The sequence below is a fragment of the Triturus cristatus genome, chromosome 4_2, assembly GCF_964204655.1.
Source record: "Triturus cristatus chromosome 4_2, aTriCri1.1, whole genome shotgun sequence".
In the NCBI taxonomy this organism is placed as follows: domain Eukaryota; kingdom Metazoa; phylum Chordata; class Amphibia; order Caudata; family Salamandridae; genus Triturus; species Triturus cristatus.
Genome location: NC_140586.1, coordinates 223585922 through 223610853, shown reverse-complemented (window position 1 = coordinate 223610853; position 24932 = coordinate 223585922). Strand labels below are relative to the sequence as shown.

The 24932-nt window shown below is 48.6% G+C and overlaps 1 protein-coding gene and 1 long non-coding RNA gene across 2 annotated transcripts in view; one reads left to right on the top strand and one right to left on the bottom strand.

The window, feature by feature from the left end:
- DMC1 (DNA meiotic recombinase 1) overlaps positions 1 to 24932 on the bottom strand; it is a 703667-nt gene that overhangs the window by 137260 nt on the left and 541475 nt on the right. Inside the window, exon 12 of the mRNA XM_085600074.1 lies at positions 9578 to 9694. Within this exon, the coding sequence (XP_085456200.1) occupies positions 9578 to 9694 (117 nt within the window). The remainder of the gene's footprint in view (positions 1 to 9577; positions 9695 to 24932) is intronic.
- Positions 1 to 24932, top strand: part of LOC146833470 (uncharacterized) — a 200072-nt gene that overhangs the window by 166426 nt on the left and 8714 nt on the right. The window lies entirely within an intron of this gene.

The following is a 24932-nucleotide window of genomic DNA, read 5'->3' as shown; positions in this document are numbered from 1 at the left end:
AGATGCTTCTGAGTTAGGTGTGGGAGCTGTTCTTTCACAACTGAATGTAGATGGTCAAGACCAGCCCATTGCTTTTATAAGTAGAAGGCTGACCCCTAGAGAGAAACGTTGGTCAGCTATTGAGAGGGAGGCCTTTGCTGTGGTTTGGGCCCTGAAGAAGCTGAGGCCATACTTGTTTGGCACTCACTTCAAGATTCAGACAGACCATAAGCCCCTCTTGTGGCTAAATCAGATGAAGGGTGAAAATCCCAAACTTCTTAGGTGGTCCATTTCCCTACAGGGGATGGACTTCACAGTGGAACATAGACCTGGGACTGACCATGCCAATGCAGATGGACTCTCCAGATATTTCCACTTAGACCATGAAGACTCAACTGGTCAAGGTTAGTTTAATGTCCCTAAGTTTGGGGGGGGGGGTTGTGTAGGAGAGTAGGGTCTGCTTTCTATGTTCACCCCAACTTTTTGCTTTTGCTTTACTGGTTTTCGACTTAGATGTGGCTGTGGGCCTGCTAATCAGACCCACAGCCCTGCTGTTCTCTCTCTAAATTAATACTATGTACTTTAGGTGCATAACCCATTTGGATAGGATCACCTTATTGGCCCCTGTACAGTGTACCCTAGGTACCCAGGGCATAGGTGTACCCTAGGCCTACCAGGGGCTGCAGCATGTATTATGCCACCCCTGGCCTGGTCTTCCATTTTGACACAACTGGCTGATCACTCAGCTGGGGCAAGGTTGTGTAATCACCCCTTGCTTAGGTGTAGTATACCTATACCTAACTTACATATAGACACATGTGTACCTATCAGCCACTCCTATGGCAGGCCTTGACAATCCTGGAGGCAGAGTGCTTGGTAACATGTGAGATGGTGCTCTAGCATGAGCTGAGCCTGTCTGCAGCTTTCGGAACCTTGTCCTTATAGCTGTTCTATGATATAGCCTACCATATACTCTTAAAGTGCCTTATAATCTTAGACGGTTATGGTAACTATGGTTTGGCTTTATCAAAACATGTCGTGTAAGGTGTCTAACACTAGGGAATAATACCCCCATGCCATTTCTGGACATGAGAATATTATTCCCCCCTTCTAGAGGGAAAGACATGTTAAAATCATACTTCAACTGTTAGCCTCTGACCAAAGCCTCAGCATCACAAAATGGATGCTGCTGCCACGACACAAGTCTGACCTCCTGCAGCTGGGAGTGATCCCAGCCAGGGAGGCCTGGACAATAGGTTTCCTGCTTGGGGAGGTGCTAGCACCTCCCCAGACAGCCTTTAGTGTATTGGGGCAGGGTGGGCTGAAAGGAATGAGACATGCCTGGGGCACACAAGGTGTTCCTTGCATAGTCCAGTTCAAACCGGCGCTGGGGCACTCCAGCCCCAGCTCTGGCGCGAAACTGGACAAAGGGAAGTGGGTGTAACCACCCCCTCCCAGGTCCCACCCATAAGGCGTGACCTAGCAGGTATCCCAGCCCCCCAGATTAGTATAAGAGTGGGAGTTGGGCCTCAAGACTTTAGATTATCCTGAACCTGCAAAACTGAACAGAAACTCTGGACCTTCGACATTCGACGAAAGAAGAAGACTGAAGAATCTCCCTTGTAGCCAAGGAGTGGCTACCCTGTGCAAACAGGCACCATCAGGAGACTACCCTTTGCTTTGCGACCGTTCTACGAGGAACCGACTGCAGAGCCCGACCAGAGCCTTGATTTCCAGACTTCTCCGACCCTCATCCACATCTGCAGCAGAGCTGAGATCCGTGGAGGCGACGAGCGACGTGGGACCGGCTACCTGGGAAAAGTGGCTAGTAACTTACAGCGCAGCTTCTGAGGTACCCTCGAAGTTGTGCACCGGGGATTGAGAAGCCCCAACCCCAAGCACCATCTGCACCGAAGACCAGCCCCCCACACTCCACGAGTCCTGCGTGGGGCCCTTCAGCATTTTCCTGCTTGCCGCGTCTGTCCGGTTGCTTGCCCGCTGGCTAGTGGCCTTTGTGACGACGCACCCTGAAATCTTCTGCGCTGGTTTGGCTCCTCCAGACTGGCTCCCGCTTCTCTGCAAAGAAGAAGCACCCCAGACCTGCCTGGTCTGCACCAGAAGCAAGTCCTTTGTTCTTCGTGGGTTCCGCTTGCCAAGGCTTGGTGAGTCCTAGTCCAACTTCGACGCCGCCGACAGCAAGAGCCTTCGTGGGACAGCTCGCCTCCTGGTCCTGGTCGTCCTCGACGCTTCCTGGTCCTCCTGGCTGCAGCGACAAGCTTCACCTTCACCTGCAACTCTTCACGACATCGCCTGGTTCCTTCCTGGTTCCACGTGGTCACTGGCTAGTGACCTTGACTCTGTCCCTTCTGCTTGCAGGTTTCTTCTCTTCTTGATCCCAGCCTTGGGATCCACCGGACACTCTCCCCTGACTGCCTGTCAGCATCTTTCTTCAGGCATCCATAGGAGTCGACGACGAAAACGACGCATCTTCACCCCTATGCACCCGCAGCCTGTGGGCTAGGTAACTTGGGTACTCCGGTGCTCATCAGGATAGTGACTATCCTAGTGTCTAGTTTTCAAGTCTCAACTTCCTAGCTACTCCGGAAGTGTCCTAAATCTACCGTTTTCGAAACTGTACTATTGCTATTGACTTTTACGCATTACGCGTGAGTGTTTCCACTCTGCACACGAATCCCGTGGGCCTCCCACTTCCTAACTAACGCTAGTGTAGTGTAGCCCCAGCGATTCCCTAGGCCTAGGCCTATTCTATTTCCGTGACAGTGGTTCTTATACCACTTACTTAGTATATGGTTTGCGTGGCCCCTAGGGCCTAACTGTATTACTTACCTGTGTGACTTAATGTATGCATAAATAAGACTGTGTTGTACTTACCTCTAATCTCATAAAGAGTGCTGAGGGTTTGCTTAGAATAAATACACTTTATTTTATATATATATCTGTTGTGGTGTCCTTTCATTTGGTATTCAAGGGATTATATATGGTATCACAGCTGGCTTCACATGCCATTCAGAGTTTAGCCTAAGACTGCTCTTGTCCATGCTACCACTAGGATAGCTGGTCTATAAGGTTGACTTTACAACCAATCACCATAAGGGTATTTGGACTGATATAAGGTGTACACTATAACTAGTGACATCATACATCAGGCCAACTTCTCACACCGACGACCGATGATGACGTCGGCTGCGGCTCCACGACCAATCCTTGGACCTCCTCCTGGACCGGGATCGAGAGGGGCGCGGAGCCGAGTGGCGAATCTCGAGAAGCTTACGGGACCGCTCCCGTCTAGCCTTCGAGGTCAGGGCCTTGCAGTCCGAACACCACTCCGCGTCGTGGTCGAGGCCCAAGCAGTAAAGGCACCGGCGGTGATGGTCCGTAACCGACATCAAGCGGCTACAGTCAGCACAGGCTTTAAAACCAGGCATCCTACCGGCACCGGAGTCGAGACAAGATCAAAAAGGATCGAAAAAGTTAGTCAAAAAGTGACTAAATGGGTAGCTCTCCCGGATCTGCGCTTACTGGCGCGGAAAAAAGAAGAACTGACATCAGCGCGCCAGGGCGGCGTCTAAGTACTCCGACGTCATTCCGGCGCACGACGCTGACGACGGACGCGGAGCCGCAGACGACGCCTAGCGACGCGCAAGGGGTATTGCTGACAAAAAATCTTACGGATCCAGTCTGACGCCTGGGGATATTCTAAGGTGAGGAATCTAACTAACGTGTTTCTTTCAGATCTTCATGTTCGCATGAACCTATAGAACTCAACTTCAACATCCAATAGTGTGGTTGTATTCGTAGGAAAAAAAGACATCCCTTTGCTTAAGGTGGCTAGTTGTTCTGTTGATAGCTTAATAGATGAGATATTGATGACTAGATCACTGTCTTTCCGCTCCATAGTGATTTGCCTGTTTTTTCTTTGTCCTCTCCTGGTTTGTCGAAAGGTTGATTTGTTTTGTCGCCTCCTAATGATGGTGGCTGACCGTGTTCCGGTGCCTGTGCTAAAAAAGGTGGTGGAGGCAGAATTTGAGATGATATCCGTGCTTCAGTAGATGCTGTTGGCTTTTGTATTTGAGACATAACTGTTTGTGCTGATGGTCTGGTTGTGGATGCGTCCTTGTCCGTGGCTAAACTTTCTTCCGAAGAGGTTGCTGGTTTTTTTTGGTCAAAGCGCCTATTTACACCACACTCTTTCCACATTGCAGTTATGTAGCTAGACATGAAGTTTGTACATCTGTCTGACAAGACCACCTTAAGACACCCTTCTCTGGAAAAGACTCCGAGAAGGGCACTAGCCACCACAGGTGCTGTAGTGGTCCTAGGTCCTAAGTGGAATAGCTTCTGGACATCTAGTGGCATGTTCAACCAACACTAGGATATAACTGCGTCCAGATGCAGTTGGAGGGTTTAAGGAACCAACTATTTCCATCCCTAACCCACCAAAGGGCACCCCAACCACTGGAAGTGGAATTAAGGGGGCTTTTATAGTGCCACCTGACTTACCACTGGCTTGGCAAGTGACACAGGAGCGGCAAACCTCTTGGTGTCTTCAGACATGTGGGGACAGTAAAAATCATGGACAAGCCAGTCCCAAGTATTGCTTTGTCCAAGATGTCCTGCAAGGGGGATGTCATGTGCTAGGAAAAGAAAAAAAAACGGAACTTCCGAGGTATAACCAACCACCTGGTGGCACCAGGTTTGGGGTCTCTATACTCAGAAAACAGAAGCCCACCTTCCCAATAGATCCTATGGGACCCACTAACATTCCCTGTCTCCTCAGCCACAGCTTGCTGTCTGAGCTGTTCAAGAGAGGGGCAGGTTTTCTGCTCTAGACCGAAGTCTGCCCTGAAGGGCCCACCTACCACCAAGAACTCTGCCATGTCAGGCTCAAATTCCTTCAGGGCAGTTCCTCCAAACGGGAAAGGATCATCTCCCTCAAGAGACTGAACCTCACTAGATGTCTGGGAGGAGGATGACTCCTTACCTTTCCTGCTCCTTTTCTTAGGAGCTACCTGGTCCATTTTTCCAGGATCCAGAGCTCCCTCGGTGCCTAACTGTTTGGCATGAGCCCTAGTAACAGCAAATGCACTGGCAGAGATTCCCATCATCCCTGCATGTGTCCGGAACTCCACTTCAGACCAGGCTGAAGTTTCTAAGTCATTGCCCAATAGTCCACAGGTGGGTGTGGGGAAACCACAACTTTTTTAGGGCCAGTTACCCCTCCCCAACTGAGATTGACAACTGACAAGGAATGATCAGTCCTGACATTGCTTGCATTGGTCACTTGGTAAATTTGACCATGTATGATTTGGTGAGGAGACACAAGTTTCTCTGTCACCATAGTGACACTGGCCCCTGGGTGCCTGTATGCCACAGTTTCCTGACCATTAATCAGAGGCTGCTGTTTGTACTTGCCCAAGTTAGTGGGACATACTAGTAAAGTGGTAAGTTTCATACCCCTGTTACAGACAAGGACAGCCTGAATGACAGTTCTGACTAGGCCAGAACCCACTTCAGTACCCAAGGTTAACCCTACTAATCCCTTGGGAGCACTACTACTACTTGTACTGGTGCTAGGGGTGCTAGTTGCCTTAGGGGCAGTAGTAGTAGGTTCTTTGGTGTTAGCTTTAAAGCAATTGGCATCCCTTGCTCTGTGGCCTTTCTCCTTACACAGGTAAAACCAAGGTCTTTTGCCAGAGGAAGAGGAGTTTTGGGACCCACGTACAGAGGAAGATTTTTGGGGACCTTGTAATGACTCCTTTTTGTCTTTACCTTTCTCCCCACCCTTCTCTTGAGCCTTAAAAGAATCTTGCTAATTCTTGTCTCCACCACCATCATTGTTTTTCTGCTTTACCCTGGTACGGACCCATTTGTCTGCATTCTTTCCCAATTCTTTGAGAGAGGTCAGATCAGAGTCCACCCGGTACTGGTGCGGCTGCTGATTTGGACAATTATTAAGGTGGTGCTCCCTCATCAATAAATAGTACAATCCCTCATAGTCATGCATATTACTTCCATGATGCCAGCCTTCCAGAGCCTTAATGGTACTATCTACAAAGTCAACCCAGTCTTGGGTGTGTGCCCTCTTTGTGTCCCTGAATTTAACCCTGTATTGCTCAGTGGTTAAACCAAACCCAGCAATGAGGACAATCTTCAAGACTGCATAGTTGTCCGCATCTTCCTCTTTGAAAGTGAGAAGTTTTTCTCTGCCTTTGCTAGGAAATGAGAGCCACTGGATAGCTGCCCACTACCCTTGAGGGACCTTCTGTACGTTGCAGGCCCTCTCCAAGGCAGTGATCCATTTATGGATAGCTTCCTCCTCCTGGTAAGAAAGGACTATCCTGCTCAGTTTCATAGCATCAAATGATTGCTCCCTGACCCTAGGGACACTAGAGCTGCCACCACGGGACTCTAGTCCAAAATTATTTCTAGCCCTCTCCACTTCCAAGGTTTCCTTAACAAGGGCAAGCTGCTCTTGCTTGATTCTAAGCTTGGGTATCTCAAGCTTAAGCAGGCAGCATTCCCTCTCTATGGAGTCCTCACTTTTACTAAAGATGAAAGTCCCTATGGAATTGTTGAAGGCATTGGAATTGACCGAGGAGGATTTAGACCTACCCTACATTCTCTGCACCCTCCCAGGAGGAATAAAGGGGGACCTACCTCTAGGGACACCATCTGTACTATTCACTGGGGATCAGAATTCAACAGAGTGGAGTCACCAGACTCTTCCTGGTGATGCTCAGAATTAGTGTCACTTGGGTGAACCACCCCTGGCCCATCTTCTGGAGGTACCCTACCTACATTGTTCTGCCCTACTAACATCCCAGCCTTCTGCAGATTATCCTACAGCAGCAGCTCTAAGAGTTGCTGAGTATTGAGGTTACTACTCGTCTTTAACTTCCTTGATGCAGCCAGGGTCCTAAGTTCCTGTAACTTAAGACCACTGTATTTAGAAGATTGGGACTAACTGGCTTCCCCAAGTAAAGACATGGTAAACTAGGTGTAGTGTGGTGTTGCACCTACCTACTTTACAGAAAACTAAACTTCAAAGGATTGTAGAAAGGGTTGTGCTACACCCTCAACTAACAACCCAAAAAGTTCAGTAGAACGTACTACTTTACAAAAAGTATTTATATGTGCCTACTGCTAGTGATGGTTTTTCATCTAACCCCACCTAGTTCAGCTGGTAAACCAGTGCAGGCTTAAATTCCAACCTCTTTACCACAATAGACCCCACCAGTATTGGGTCCGAGGGAGTGGGAGAGGGTTTCTTTTCTTTTGGGCGAGGGACAACTGGTTGTTTTCTCCCTTGAAAATACAACAACCACAAAAAACAAATGGGCCCCTATATCACTAGCCCTACCTCTGGGATTTCACAGCTTATCGTGTAGGCATTTCCTCTCCGAAAATGTGTATCGACTGACTGGCCACTCTATTCATCTAGTACTATGGATTTACACAGGTGTGTAGAAATGATTGGGATGGCCTCACACACCCCCTGGGTGTCAGGCTTCATCATAGACCATCGTGCGTTCGCCAAAGAATCCTCTAATGGCGAACGAGCCCCTTATTTAGGGCTGTAGGTCGGTCATTGGAAGGGAACTAATGGAAACAAGGAGCATTTGCACCTTCATGCACAAATAAAACAGGGATTGTTTTAGTAAACTGACTTGTATTTTGCTTGCGGCTGTACTTGTGATTTATTTTATCATGCACTTTGAAAGTATTTATGCCTTCATGCATAAAGAAAAGGAGAATTTTTGTACTAAACTGGCTTGATTTTTGCTTATTGCTGGACTGGTGATTGTTTTATCATACAGTTTGAAAGTAGTTTCGCCTTCATGAATGAATAAAACAGGAATTCTTTTACTGAATTGGCTTAATTTTTGCATGCTGCGGTACTTGCGATTTGCTTTATCATGCATTTTGAAAGCATTTGTGCCTTTAAGCACAAAAGGGAATTGACTTGCTTATACTGCTGGGCTGGTGATTGTTTTGTCATACGCTTTGAAAGTATTTGCACTTTTTCCTTTGCTTTACCAACTATTGTTAGCATAGTTCGGTGCTGGTTTAGGTACTTGATGATATAGCTTGTTTTATTCTATATGGTTGTGTTGTTTCTGGTGTTTTTTGCACTTGTCTGCAATGTGCCTTGAATCTTCTTGTATTTATCACCGTTTACACTCCATAAATATATAAAAATAGACAAACAGCAATGTTCTTCAGAACGCATCCAAGCAGTTTTCATCCTCCTGGTTTCCCCACCTGTTTTCACCCTGCTTACTATTAGAATCAGGGTGGAAATTGAAATTGCTTCCTCAGTTCAATGTAAACACTGTAGAATGGTTAATACCTTGATCAACCCCTGACAGAGGGTAGTGTGTGACATGCAGATAATTCATCAGTTTATTTCTCCCTGAGCTGACATTAGAAAATAACAGTGATACAGAGTTATATTGTGTGTACTCGTAAATCCACACGACACACGTCAAGAACGGTTTTGTACTGAGCACAGATAATGAGCATACAAAATTGATGGTTCTTGTGTATACTGACAGTCAAGTCTGTGAAACTGTAGTCAGGTTTGGGTTTGTCTTTCAATTTATTTTAAATCAATCGCAATTCTAATTCAGACCCTAAGTTGCTTTAGTTAATCTTCAGTGTTAGTCAGTTCCAGAACAAATAAGACTGCTCCTTGGAATAGGTCTGATTGCTGCCTCAGTTAAGTGATCTGCTCTTGACAAGAAGGTTACGAATGTCATTAAATATCACATGTGTTTCTCACCTTCTTATTAGAACTTTGAAGATTTAAAATTTCAGCGTTCGTCTAGCAAATGTGCAAGAAAATATATATGCATTTTATTAATTGTCGGGATTTTTAAAATATACAGGACTTTGTAGCAGTAGGGGCAAAGGGGTAGGTTGTGGGCCATACGTGACAGGGGGCGTCTATGTACTTTGCAGGGGGAGTCCATCAGGTTTTGTTAAGCCCCTGCAATTGGGACAAGAAAGGCAAAGTGGTAATCAAACGTACGACTTCACATAGGATCATCCTGTGCAAAAATAACTGTTATTACATGTATCAGGACCTGCACACTTAAACACCTGTACGGTCTGTAATGAGAAAGAAGACTGCCTGTGGGGTTCAAGTTTGGAACCCTTCCTTAAGCATGCTGAAATTCAGTACTTTCATATGGTTTCCAACAAGTTTTAAAAATCATTAGTCAACCCATACCACAGGCCACAATGTATATGATGTGGTCTGTGGAATGGTATGCCAAATGAATCCATAGCATCGCTTAATGTTGTTAACTGTTCTGTCACTTTTGTAGTCACAGTTGTAGTCACTTTTTTGTTGTTTTCCCATCTCGAAGAAAAACTACCTTTCCCTTGGTCATGTAAGATTTTAATAGTGTTGCCCCGAAACACATCTTTCAGAGATTCACTGCTTCAGATTGATGGGTGAAAGTAACTTCTTTCCAGTTTCATACCTAGGCCCTAGAGAGGTGTTCACTACCATACACTAACATTGAGGATAAGGAGAAGAATTGAAGGAATCCTCGCTCTTCGAAAGACTTACCTGTCATAAATCTTGGCAATGCGCAGCTCGCCTCTGCCTTTTCGCAAGCTGATCCGAGTTGTGGAAGCATGGGCAAGAATGTGGCCGCCAATAGGCTTCTTTGGGTCGGCTTGGAAGCTGGACGAAAAAGATGATGAAACAGAATTATTTACAAGTACAGAAACATATGGTTACATTGGCTCCACTGTAAGGTTACATTGGCTGTACCATCAGAAGGCAGCAGTTATTGGCACCATGGGAATTATTTGATTTACACTTTCACACAAAAAGTTAAAATGGTGAAAACAGCCGAAATCTCTATCTGAAAATCATGGGGAAAATGAGGAATTACTAGTGTAATCGGACCCGGAATTACCAAATCCCCCAGAAATTACAAATTTCCTTGTGGACGTTAAGGTCCAACTCATGGGGCGGACTTTACCCATGCCCTGAGTTACTGATACCACTTTGTTCTTATTTTTATTTGCTGATTCTTCGAACAAACATGGAGAGGTGTGAGGTGTATAATTAACACTGAATCTATGTCATTCTTTCCATAACTTCTGCATACTACCTCCACCCCTTTCTCTATGCAGGTATAGTGTATGAGCCTCATTAAAATTATTCCTCCATTAAAGAAGAAAGGTGATGATATGTCCCGACATTCCTTTGCATTTAAACTTTTCAGAAGCTAAAGAGCCATTCGGTGCTTGTTTAACTCATTTATGCAACCAGTGTATTGAATATGGAGATGAAGGGAAGAAATAAGTTACTTACCTGTAACTGCAGTTATCCAGTATTGGTATCTTTCATAGATTAACATGCCTGAATCATTGCCTGTTGTCGAAGTGGGAGTCCCACTGATGGAGCAAGGACTCGTAGAAAAGAGACTTGCTCTGGAGCAATCCGCTCCTTTAACTCACCAACAAGTTATTAAAAATGTTTAGTGTAAAACTAATGTGTACCACATGAAGCACAAGTTACTACTTGTGTAACGATATATCTGTAAGAGACATTAGTTATTTATAGATTCCTTACCTTAGAACAGTGGTTCCCAAACTTTTGACTTCTGGGGACCCCCACTTAATCATTACTGGAACCCGGGGACCCCAACTGAATCATTATTCGAATCCGGAGACCCCCCACGAGTCATTACTGGAAGTCGGGGACCCCAGCCTAAGCAATGTTGATGATTTGAACCACAAAACAATACACAAAAATACAAAAAAAAGCATTCATCAAACAAATACACAAATAACACATTTTATTTAATTTTAAAACATATAATTAAAGTAGAAATCAAAATGTAATTTTAATAGAATTGTTGGAGCTTTTCTAAATTCAATTGAGGCCGCTCATCATCCATACTATATTCAGTTTGATGCACTTGCACTGCTCCCGCAAATCAATCTGAGGATACCAATTTAATTTTTAGCCTCAAGTTTCAAATTCCTTCACATTTACAGTATGTTTTAAAATGTTCAATTGCACATTTAGCCTCTTTATATATATCTACACTTTATTGATCTGTTATTATTATTCGATTTTCAAAGTAGTCGCGGACCCCCTGCGGAGGCTTCGGGGACCCCCAGACCCCAGTTTGGGACCCACTGCCTTAGAATATCCCCAGGCGTCAGACTGGATCCGGAAAGTTTTTGTAGCAGTACCCCTGCGCGTCAGTAGGTGGCGTCGTGCGGCTCCGCGTTTGTCGCTGGCGTCATAGGCGCCGAGATGACGTCACGGAGACTACTTAGGCACCACCCATGCGCGCTGACATCAGTTCTGTACACGACTTTCCGCGCCAGGAACACAGAGCCATGCAAGAAACTGACCACTGGTGCCAAGAAACTAGGGCCCTGAAAGGGATGACCTTAACCCTAGAAATCAGTTCGCAGAACGGGGAGGATGGGTGGGGTGGTAAGGAATCTATCACTAACTAATGTCTCTTACAGATATATTGTTACACAAGTAGTAACTTGTGCATCTGAAAGAGACACGCTAGTGATAGATTCCTTAACTTAGAATAGATACCCCAGCAATACCAACCCCGGTGGTGGGTCTGCGAATAGATTACCCCAGAAAGTCACGGAGAACAGAGCGGCCAAAGAAGCCGTCTCTCTGGACCTGACTGTCAAGGCATTAATGCTTGGTAAACGTGTGCAGCGAGGCCCACGTAGCTGCCTGACAAATGTCCTGCAAGGGGACGCCGCGTCCCAAGGCAGTAGTGGCTGCAGTCACCCTGGCAGAATGGGCACGCAGCCCCACAGGAGGCTCCTTCTTAGCCAAGGAGTAACATGCTTTGATGCACCGAACGACCCACCGAGAGATGGTCCGTTTGTGCACAGCCCGACCTTTATTGGCGCCTGCGTAGCCAACAAAGAGCTGATCATCCACCCGGAACTGCTGTGTACGCTTCAGATAGAATGCGAGCGCACATTTTGGGTCCAGACGGTGGAGCGTTTCCTCCTTCCTTGAAGGATGCGGAGGCAGAAAGAAGGTGGGCAAAGTGATGGTCTGCCTGATGTTGAAGAGCGTGACAACCTTTGGCAAGAAAGAAGGACGGGTCCTTAAAACCACCTTGTCCGGATGAATAGAAAGGAAAGGGGGCTTGGAAGAAAGAGCCTGGAGCTCACTCACTCTTCTGGCAGAGGTGATAGCTACCAGGAAAGCCGTCTTAAGAGTGAGAAGATGCAAAAGAGAGGTATGAAGGGGCTCAAAGGGCGCGCACATCAGATACGTCAAGACAAGGTTTAAGTCCCACTGAGGCATTATGAACGGCACCGGAGGAAACGTGTGCGTAATGCCTTTCAAAAAACGGTTAACAACTGGGGACTTAAAAACAGAAGGCTGATCTGGAAGCCGTATAAAGGCGGAGATGGCCGAAAGATAACCTTTGAGAGTGCCCAGAGCAGAGCCCTGCTGGGCCAAAGAAAGAAGGAACAGAAGGACTTCAGAAAGAGGGGCAGAAAGGGGATCCACAGATTTTGCTGTGCACCATGCCACAAATCTGTTCCACCTGCAGGCGTATACCGTTTTAGTGGAGGGACGCCTGGCTGCCAGAATGATATCACAGACTTCGGGATGAAGATCGAAAGCTGTCAACTGTCGCCGCTCAATCTCCACGCATGATGGTGGAGGCTGGACAGGTTCGGGTGAAGGACCGTCCCCTGCTGCTGCGACAGAAGATCCTCCCGAAGAGGCAGTCGGATCGGGGGATCGATCGCCATGCTGAGTAGCTCAGGATACCAGTATCTTCGTGTCCAATCTGGAGCCACAAGGATGATTTGGGCCCGGTCGTGCCGAATCTTCTTCAGCACTCTGGGCAGAAGTGGTATAGGCGGAAAGGTGTCGCCGAGTGAGCGCCGCCTTGGAAATTCCAATGCGCAGAACTGATGACAATGCGCGTTCTCTTCGGTGGCGAATAGATCTAACCAAGGCTCTCCCCACTGCTGAAAGAGACCTTGCGCCACGTCCAAGGTCAGACGCCATTCGTGATCCATCAAGCACCGGCGGCTGAGTTTGTCCGCCCTGGCGTTCAGAGAACCTGCCAGGTGTTGAACCACCAAGGTAATGCCTTGATGTTCCAGCCATGTCCACAGGCGCAGAGCCTCCTGACATAGGGTCCAGGACCCCACCCCGCCCTGTTTGTTGCAATACCACATGGCGGTGGTGTTGTCCGTTAACACCTGCACCACACTTCCCCAGACAGAGGGAAGGAATGCCTTCAGTGCAAGACGGATCGCCCGAGGCTCCAAAAGGTTGATATGGAGCCTGGACTCCGCCGGAGACCATAGGCCTCTGATGTCCGCCTCTCCCAAGTGGCCGCCCCATCCCAGGAGGGACGCATCCGTCACCACTGTGTGCTTCGGTTGGGGAAGGGAGAGGGATCTGCCATTGACCCAATCGCGATTCGTAAACCACCACTGCAATTGTCGTGCAGTGCCCTCTGAGATCTGGACATGATCGGACAGGTTGCCCCGATGCTGCGCCCACTGGAACTTCAGGTACCACTGCAGAGCCCGCATATGCCATCTGGCATTTTGCACTAGCAGGATGCAGGAGGCCATCAGGCCCAGAAGCCGGAGGGTCATCCTAACGGAAACCCGGGACAGAGGCTGAAAAATCGGAATCATAGCCTGAATATCCCAGACTCGCTGCTGGGGAGGATAAACCCGAAACAGCGTCGAATCCAGAACCGCTCTGATGAAGTGGAGCTTCTGAGAGGGACTCAGGTGCGACTTCGGCACGTTGATGGAGAACCCCAGCAAATGCAGGAGATCGGCCGTAGTCTGAAGATGGTTGACGACTGCCTGGGGCGAGCCCGCCTTCAACAGCCAGTCATCGAGGTAAGGGAAGACTGACACCCCGACCTGCGCAGATGAGCTGCGACCACCGCCATCACCTTCGTGAACACCCGAGGGGTGCTGGTAAGGCCAAAGGGGAGCACGGCAAACTGAAAATGCTCCTGGCCTACCGTGAACCGCAGGTGACGCCGGTGGGCCGGCAGGACGGGGAGGTGAAATACGCGTCCTGTAAGTCCAACGCTATCATCCAGTCTCCAGCGTCGAGGGCAGCCAGGACCTGAGCCAGAGTCAGCATTTTAAACTTCTCCTTCCGGAGGAAGCGATTGACGTTCCGGAGGTCCAAGATGGGGCGCAGGCCCCCTTTGTCCTTCTTGGGGACCAGAAAGTAGTGGGAATAACAGCCACTCCCTACTACCAGCCCAGGAACGCACTCGATGGCCCCCTTGGCCAAGAGGGCTGTGACTTCCTGCTGGAGAAGCACCAAGTGATCCCCCGACATGCAGTGGCACCGAGGTGGCATGGCTGGAGGGGAGGACTGAAAGGGAAGAGAGTTATCTCTACAGATGAGCTGCAACACCCACTTGTCCGACGTGAGATCGCACCAGTGGGGGAGGTGGTGGCGGATCCTGCCACTCACCGGCGTGGGGTGCTCCATAAAGCTCGTATTAGGAAGGTTTTGAGATAGAAGCAGCGGGGCGGAGGAGGACTGACCCCCACGCTGATTCCCAGACCCGCCCATGCGGATGCCGCGTCCGCGCTGAAGCTGGTTCTGCACAGGCTTGCTGAAAGAACGTGTCTGGGTGCCCCTGCCTTGGCCACGAAAGGAACGAAAACCAGGAGTGGCTGGGCTCTTCGTGGAAAGACCCAAGGACTTGGCCGTGGCCCGTGAGTCCTTAAAACACTCCAATGCACTGTTGGCCTTATCGCCAAACAGGCGAGTGCCATCAAAGGGCATATCCATGAGCGAGCTCTGAGCATCGGGCGAGAACCCAGTAGATCGCAACCAGGCGTGGCGGCGCAGCGCCACTGTCGTAGAAATTGCCCTGCCCAAGGAGTCAGCGGTGTCCAAACCACACGAACCACGCGAACTTAGTCGCATCCTTACCCTCAGCAACCGCCTGAGAAAGTATTGCCTGGACCTCCTCAAGACACTGAGGCAACACCTGAGCAATGGTATCCCACACCGCGTGGGAATAGCGGCCCAATAAGCAGGCGGTGTTCACCGACCATAGCCCCAAGCTGGCCGAAGAGAACAACCGCTTACCGAACTGTTCCAGCTTCTTATCCAGTGGAGCTGTGGAAAAGGCACTCTGCGATGTCGAGGTCTGGATGAGCAGGCTCTCAGCGTGGGATGAGTGGTCAGAAACGCGGGGTCAGCTGGGCTGTGACGCCTGGCGACATTCTTATCCACAGAGGCCCCTGTGGCCGGCCTCGACCAACTGCCCAACAAGACGTCAGTGAGGGCGTCGTTAAAGGGAAGCAGGGGCTCCGACGAAGTGGACGCCGTCTGGAGCACCTCAGTGAGCAGATTAGTCTGGAGGGCCACCGTAGGAAGATCGATGTGGAGGACCTCAGCTGCCTGACGGAGCACCATCGTGTAGGAAGCGCCCTCCTCCATGGTAGGCAGGGGAGAGGCAAACCCCGGGTCAGAAGAGACATCGAGGTCGCCGGAGTCCTCCAAGTCGTCCACCCAGTTCTGCTCAGAGTCACACTGACGGGCAAGTGGGTCCTCAGACCCCTCCCAGTCATCCTCCACCTCCGTTGCCGGAGGAACAGGCCAGAGAAGGAACATACGCGTCGGAAACGGCGCCGTGAACGGCGCCGGCTGGGGCCGGGCCGGCGCCGTCTCCCAATGTGGATCCCAGGCAGGAAAGAAATGGTCCTGGAACGGGGGCAAGGGCGGAACGAACGGCACCCATTGCGGTGCCGGAGGCGGAGCTGAGGGCGGCGCTCGGCTGGCAGCGTCGGACCTCATGGCGCCGGGGCCAGAGCCAACGGCGTAGAATCCTGTGGAGCCGAAGCTGGATCTGCCGGCAGCGCCGACGGCCCAGCAGGATCTGGACACGGGACTGCGGGGCCCGAAGGCGCGCCGGCAGGAGTGCGAGGCCTAAAAAGGCGGTCCATGGTGGCAAGAAATTCTTGCACCTGTTTGGGAGCCGCCGACGGACCCAGGTAAGGCGAGTAGGCCGCGTGACTCATCATAGGAACGACGGGGAGACGTCGGAGAGCGAACGTGCTTCTTCGACTTCTTTTTATGTCGTCGCTTACCGGAATCTGAGGGCGAAGACTTGGAGCCCGAGGAACGGCGACCGCGGCCCCGCGAGCGGTCCCGGGAATGGTCCCTGGACCTGGAGTGGTGTTGGGACGAGTGCCGGACCTCCAGCAATTTCTGTCGCTGCTCCCTCAAGGCCTTCGGGGCAATGGCCCGACAGTCCCGGCAGGACCGGGAGTCGTGGTCGGTCTCCAGGCAGAAGAGGCAAACATCGTGGGGGTCCGCCACCGCCCCACAAGTCTTAAATCCAGGCATCCCTACGTGCACCAGGAGAAAAAAGTTGGGAGACAAAAAGTCTCAAAGAGTAGTCAAAAAGTGACTGAGGTACGTGCTCTATCAAGATCTGCGCTTACTGGCGCCGAAAAAGAAAGAACTGACGTCAGCGCGCATGGTTGGCGCCTAAGTAGTCTCCGTGACGTCATCTCGGCACTTACGACGCCAGCGACGGACGCGGAGCCACACAACGCCACCTACTGACGCGCAGGGGTACTGCTACAAAAACTTTCCGGATCTAGTCTGACGCCTGGGGATAATCTAAGGTAAGGAATCTATCACTAACGTGTCTCTTTCAGATTACGCGAATTAGTGAAACTTGCTTATGTGTTTACTAAAGTGGATAACATGAACGAAGGACTAAAACCACTTTAAATGGGAAATCTTTACTGCGCATGCGTCAACTACATCTACGTAGGATGACGCTTGGAGGGAAATAATTGCGCATGAGCAGAAGACACTATAATGGAGTCTTGAAGACTGCCGTGTATGGCATCTGCTTAGCTGAAACGAAAACAAGCTATTCTACTAACGCTAACCCTGGAAAAGTATTAATAAGTAAAGGGGAATAGAGTAGAGGTGGGTGCGACCACTTTACTTGTGAAATTAACATTTGTCTTTCTGACTTTATCACTAGTGCGCATTTGGGCCTCTCATGTATAACTGAATGAAGCTGAGAAATGAGAAGACTGCACATGTCCACTGAAAGTTAACCCAGAATGATGACTTAGATATTGAACGGAAGCCAAGGACACAAGTGATATACTCTAGGAACGACGGTGATGAGGTCAACGATGAAGACTTGCATTCAGAATGTAAATAAATTGTTGCAAGTGAAATGTGAATGCGTGTGAGAACTAAAAATTATGAATAAAAATTAAGGGGATGGGCTTGCGAACAATAGTAGAACTGAATTTAATGACATGTAAGCATGGTGTGATGGAGCTTCCCCCCTTGACTGACCAATCATAGTTCGTATTTTTATGATATTGAAACTTTAGTGGGTGGAACATGGAAAACGAAAGGTATAATTACGATAGCCTTAGTTAGTTAGTCAGAAGATGAAAGAGAGAGCGATGCTGAGAACCAGATGCTGTGAGTCATGCTGCAGGAGATGCTGATGCTGGGAGAGATGCTGTGAGATGCTGACGAAGAGCCGAATGTAGAACTTGAAGCAGAACCTTCTATCCTAATTTAATTGGGTTAGATCAGAAGATCGCAGAAGAATCTCAAAGAGAAAGAGAGTGTCAGAGAGGGGTGCGGCGCAATTGTCGGTATTCTAGAGAGGTCAACTATCCTGTCCTGGGGGGGTGTGGCTTCGCTGTGCAGCGAGATGGCCACACATTAGAGCGGCTCCGCTGGCCGAGACTTATAAATCTGACAAAATCCGTTCATGCTACAAGGGACCACTCACAGGGAAATACTTCAAGAACAAGTTGGCAGTGCGAGGGCACATTTCCAGGCCAGAACAAAGCTGCTAGCAGGCAAGAAAACCGCAGCAGGAAGAGGCCTACCCGTGGGTCAGCCACACAAAAGCCAGGACATCAAGTTGGCGCCACCCCTGAGAGCGCAGCATAGAGACCGAGATAGATGCGACGGCAATAGCCGCATCGTCCAGGAACTCACGCGGTGCACCGGAGCGACATACCAGAGCACGAAATTGTGAGTCTTTGGGCGGGCGAGGTGCAACCCTGGTCTCATGAGAGTGCCTGTGAGCGGGTGGATCTAACGGGCGCCATTGATCGCTGTGGCAGTGACTGGGGGTCCGCACTGTAATCAATGTGCAGCCTATGACAACGTAGACACTCTGTGTGTAAGCGTGACCACAAATCTATACAAATACGCAGAGGAGTGCTACTACCTGGCCCATAGCTGAATCAGGACGTAAAGAAGCGTCCAACTGCATTCCATTTTGTTGGGCACGAACAAATACTGCCAGCCCGATCAACGTGGAACCCGCGCTCACCACAAATGCTACAAGGGGACGCAGTAAGGAATTGCTAAACACTAGTGGCCGGGGTGTACATAATTTGAAATAAAGGAGGCAGTCACGGGGCTGGAGACGTGTACGAGGGCGCAACGACAGGAAGCGGGATTGCTGCAGAGTACGCAGAGCTGGCGTAAGGCATAGGTCGCTGCTCGGGAGGGCTGATTATTTTTACTTAAAAACATTTGCAGTCCTGAGCGCACTAGAAGACGCCTAACCTTGATGCCAGGGTCTGGTGCGGGAACTAGTAGCAACGGCAGGAAGCTGGTGAGGCGAGTACCGCGGTGGCGGACTGAGCGGCAATACAGCTACAGACGCATCGGATTATAATCAGCATACTGCAGGCATAGTGGGCTATTAGGATAAAGGTCTGCTGGTGGTGACGGGCAAGCGTTGGAAGCAGGAGACGGCAGACTACCCCGCACGACAGGAATTACAGCCACTGACAAACTTGTCGTTTTGGACAAGTACAGCTGGTGCTCATCGACACTGCGGGGGTGCTGCCCGGGTGTATTGGTGTCACTGCAGTAAATACTTCAAGTCACACTGCTTGCGGCCAGTACAGAGGGCGCGGCCGCTCGAGTATTCGCGAGTTGTGGCTGCAAGTGACGGGGGACAGGAAATAACTGGCAGTGCGCCCCACAGCTATTGTACTCACACTCCTGACGGAAAAAGCCTGCGTAACATGGGGTTGGGGATAGCAGTGAGCCCCTGGGCGGCACAGAAAGGACAAGTGGCAGTCCGCGCGGGTCGTCAGGCTCTGGTGCTGAGGGCAAAGGACTAAGTCGTCTGTTGCACGAACTACACCACAGCCGGCACAGTTCGCCATAATGGGGAAACCAGACACGCGCCAGCCCAAGATATCATTCGACAGGAGGAACAACAAAGCGTCTGATAGTGACACTGGTCAACAGGATCCAGCCGAAGATGGGGCCACTAGCCACCCATCTGAAGAGGACATTTGAGCAATGTTCAAAGATCTGAAAACAAGCCTTCAAGGCTTAAACTCAAAAATGGATTCGCTTGCGGAGAGAATGGACAGGATAACACAACGAGTGGAAAAGCAGGAGGGCCGCATGAGCGTGCTGGAAATAAGAGTGACAGAGACGGAAGAAGGGCAGAGGGATATGGACAAGAAACTGCGGGAAATGGACGGGGTATTGTATGCTATTATACAGAAGAATGAGGATTTGGAAGCTAGGTCGAGGAGAAATAACATAAGAATCACGGGGATTGCTGAATCAACGGACATCCAATACATGGAGAAGTATGCAGAGACAATGATGACAGACCTCTTCGGGCCTGACCTGTCCGCCATGTTTTTAATTGAACGGGCACACCGAACATTGGGCCCTAGGCCACGACCAGGCGCACCGGCAAGACCAATACTGGCGAGAGTTTTAAACTATAGCGATCAGGACACGATACTCAGGTTGGCGAGAGAGAAAGGAGATCTACAATATAAAGGTAACAACATCGCACTGTATCTGGATTTCACACTGCAGGTCCAGGCGGCCCGATGGGAGTTTATACCCGCGAAGAAAATCTTTCAACAGCTTGGCATCAAGTATGCTTTGATATACCCTGCGAAGCTACGGGTACAAGGACATGGCAAGTCCACATTTTGCACAGACGCTAAAGCTGCTTTGGCATACACGAAACAGATGGCAAAGGAGCAAAAACAACGAGTGACGAACAGCGTTGTACAGGCTTGTTCAACGCACAGGCCGAGAACAATCTGAGTGATAAAGACTGATGGACCAAGACCTGCACACTGGATACACAGATAAGTGTCATCTTTGGACAATTGTGGTAATGTGGCCTGTTGATCCACTGTTGGAGTTGGTAAATTGAGCAAGCGTTTGTGAGCTTGTTGCTCAGGTGTCTGATAATGTGTTATCCTGCACAGTAAATACTGAGGTTTAGTATTGAGTGGTTCCATGGTTCATGATAGCACGTTGTGTGCTCGGCCACCCTGCCAAGAGTGCAGGGGAGTTTTGCCGGCGGCCCCACATGCCCCCATGGGATAACTCCCTTATGTTCACTACTGTGGATGGTTTGTTTACAGTTAATGGGGAAGGGTGAGGGAATGACACAACCTGATTGGGGGGTTGGTGTGGGTGGGGGGGGGGTACAAGTTCTGTTATGTAGACCTGTCATGGCTTGTACTAAGATACACAAGACTATTAGGCTGTACGATACAACAGCATTGGATGGACACCTGTTTAATCACACCGGTAAATCACATTGAAAACGTTGGCTTCTCGAGTTACCCCGACCTTTCACAGACCTTAGTATATACATCAAGCGTTTGTGGCGGACCCATGGTCCGTGTCTATAGCTCTTACATGCCACTACAGTGACGGCCGTCCCATGTCTTTCGTGGAATGTTAGAGACTTAAATGATCGTAGAAAGACCAGACTGATCCACTCTTATCTCACGAGACATGGGGTGGACATCTGTTTGCTACAAGAAACGCATTTGACAACCGCAGCAACAGGAGTACTCAGAAACAATAGATGGGGGGAGGTGGTGGAAGCTGGCTATTCGAACTACTCCAGAGGTGTCACAATCCTAATACGTAAAGGGTTACAATGGAAAACACACCACACGACAATGGACAAGGAAGGACAATATATTATACTACAAGGCACATTATACAACACCCCAGTGGTGCTAATCAACACTTACGGCCCGAATACTGACAGCCCTGACAGAAACTACAGACATTAGGTAACATGGCGGTGATGTGGGAGGGGGTGATTTTAATGTTGTGCTTTCGGCCATGGCAGACAGACAGGGGGCGTCTCGTGAACACCACCCGAAAGCAGCAGGTATGTTTTCCGACATTATAACAGATCTTCACCTGGTGGACACCTGGAGAACGTTACACCCAACGGCTAGGGATGACACGTGTGTAACACATCATCGGAACGCGTGGTCCAGACTGGATTACTGGTTGGCATCCAAGGACATACACGCCTGGGTTATGGAAGCCAGGCATCACCCACGCACATTTTCTGATCATGCGCCTACACAGATAAAACTACAAATACCCGTGCCATACAAACAACCATTGATATGGAGATTTCCATCTAGTGTATTTTTAGACCAGGTTTTTCGTGAAGAGCTACGTGAGAGAATTGTTGAATATTTTACACTGAATGAGGGAACGGTAGATTCACCGGGATCACTCTGGGAAGCATTCAAAGTGGTCACAAGGGGAAACTGCATAGCACTCAAAACGTGGGTCCTCAAGGACATTCGCAATACACTACACAGGCTAGAGCGTGAAATCAGAGAGCTAGAACAATCGCTCCTAAAAAGTCCTACCCCTGATATTACAGCTCAAATCAAGACTAAACTGATGAAATTCCAGCAGGAGGCAGAAAGGGAAACAATGTTTCTGCATAAATACACACAGGCGAGGAGCTATGGAGAGGGGGAACGAGCCGGGAAAACACTGTCGGGTTTACTCAGATCCCCAAGGGGTACTGATTACATTACCGAACTTCACACAGACAGAGGAGAAGTGGTCAGAACACCGCTGGATATCCTACATACGATGACCTAATTATATCAACGGCTATACACATCCCAAACGAATCCGTCTCAGACAGATATAATCGATTACCTAGACACCGTCGCGTTGGCATGGTTCAATAGTAGAGCCCGAGAATATATGGAACTGCCAATAACGGTGGACGATGTCAGGCAAGTAATAAATGGCATGCCGGCGGACAAAGACCCGGGAGAGGACGGGCTGACCGCTGCTTTTTACAAGGAATATGTTGACATCCTTGCCCCCTGGTTATTGCAGGTATATCTGGAGGCTATGGAAACGGGTAGACGTGAGGCCATTATAATTACCCTACTGAAACCTAATAAAGACCCCACTCAACAGAATTCTTATCATCCACTGTCCTTAATTAACTTGGATGGCAAGATATATGCCAAATTAATAGCCAAGAGACTGCAACCGATGCTCCCCGCAGATTTCGTTGCCAGATCAATCTGGGTTTATACCAGGTCGTTCGACCGCCCACAATTTGAGAACGATTTTTGGACTCTTGAATTATCTGGCCCCCATGTACAGGCAGTAGCTGCGCTCCTTGACGGCACAAAAGCTTTTGATTCCTTAGAATGGACATTTCTCTTCATTCTACTGCCCTGAATGGGATTTAGCCCCATATTTATTAAGCAGATGCAAATAATATACACAAAACCGATGGCGAGAGTCAGGGTGAATGGGCAGGTGTCGGAATCTTTTGAAATCACGAAAGGGACGAGACAGGGCTGCCCTCTATCGCCATTATTATTTGCTATAGCCACTGAACCGTTGGCAACTAGACTCCGCCAGCACCACACGCAAAGGAGTATAGGATTTACCTCCAGAGGCCTTCTGATATCAATGTATGCTGATGATATGGCAATATATTTAGTGAACCCCAGTGACAATTTTGACGTGGTTATGAGGGAATTGATTCGATATGGAGGGCTAACAGGGATACAGATTAATTGGACTAAATCCATGATGTTACCACTCATGGATGACACTACTCCATTTGACACGGAATTTCCGATCCAGTGGGCGGAGGGTGCCACGGAGATATCTGGGTATTAGAGTCAGCAGGTCTATACATGAAATATGGTTAGTCAACTATGGGTGCGTGATTGATTGGATAGAAAGCAAAATACATAGATGGAAACAACTGCCACTATCCTTGACAGGGCGTATAGCAATTACAAAAAGGGTGATACTACCCAACCTACTCTATTTGTTTGCATTTATAGTATAACACAGAGGGACTCCCCTATTATCCACACCGCAACTAAAGCAGATTGGGAGAGGGAATCTGATACATCTATCACAGACAAACAGTGGCAATACTGCTGTTCCCAACTGGAGCACCTCTCGCCAAATTATAGATTGCGGCTTATACATTTCAACTTCTTGCATAGAGTGTATCGCACACCACTTCAATTATACCGCATGGGACTGCACCCCGATACGAAATGCTGGAGATGTGGTGCTCAGGACGCCACATTTACACACCTTGCATGGAATAGCAGAACAATAGCACAATTCTGGTTGGAAGTTTTTTTACACATTGGCCACATTACTGGCATCCAATTACGGGTCACACCATTGGTGGCACTGTTGGGTTTTGTATTAGAAGTCCCAAAGGGTTCTCGCAAACTCACGGCAATATTGCTGTTGTTGGCAAAACGTCAGGTGCCAATGCACTGGAAGAAACAGCATCCCCCTACAGTAGCAGAGTGGCTGAAAGCTGCCACATACTGCAGGGATCAATTATCCCGCTATTGGGAACTAATGCCTAGCAGATCCAGACCTATAGACATATTTGTTTTGCGAGCTGGCTGGCGGCGGGGGGGGAAGACCTCCGGGGAGATAACACTGTCTGAGAGTCACTGTGTAAATATGGATTGCTTTTCATTTCCATCACTATGGGATGACAGGATTATGCTCAACGCCGCAGAGGGCTGTCTGTTGTTGGCAGGGTTTGTGGCATGTTGCAACTGAGACACGCCATCGGCGCAAGTGAGACGTCACCAGGTGTGAAGGTGCTAATCTGATAACTTGAGGAGATGACAGGTGGGGGGGGTTCTAAATGTTCTTATTGTTGGTTTACAGGATCGTATATATTAGGTATTAAACGCAGTCTTACCCAAACTAACGCAATATCAATACGAAGTGTTCTAGACCGCTGCCGGGCCTTTGGGATGTCGGCATAAAAGCTGTGTTATGGCATTCAACATTGTGATGCCTTATGCTGCCGGCCCCAGGGTTGTAGGCACATAGCTGTGTAAACTGTGTAACCTGCAATAAAGGTTTAAAAAAAAAAAAACTAACTATCCTGTTCTGAATCCTGTCCTGAAGTCTTTGTCGCCTGACCTATCCCGGGGGACCCTGACCAGCTCCTTGGCCTGGGGTTGGTCTTTCACACCATTCTTGGTAACTATAATTTCACGTTATTTGCAGATGTTCTTTTCTCTAAGTCCTCGCACTTTCTGAACATTAGTTATTGTATGAGTCTGAAGTATGTATTTGATTAATTGAATTTTCTCTCCGAAGAATGATGGTGACTGCACTGTATATTGAAGTGGTTCACATGCATTTAATTTAGATAAAGATTTAAAATGTTCCTGGTTCTGTGGTTATTTACTTCAAAGTATAGAAAAGTGAGAATTATGTTAATTATCTCCATCAACTAGTTCAACTAATGGTCCATCGACCAGAGGAAATAACTTTTGGATCAGTGAAGGGTTAGGTTGAGATGAATAGAGGTACCAAATAACTCATCTTGATTATTGTGGAAAATATAAAACTTTGCCAAACCAGCGGTTTATTCAATTGTGTGTTTATAGGCCCAGGTGAGTATATGGTAGTAGAGTATCTGTTGTTGGTACACCGCTGGATCTGTTTTCTGGTAGCAGAGTTATGGTTATTATTGCCTAGTTTGGTGATAAATATTGATTATTGATTTATGTTTAACAAACAAGTTAGCTTCTTGTTT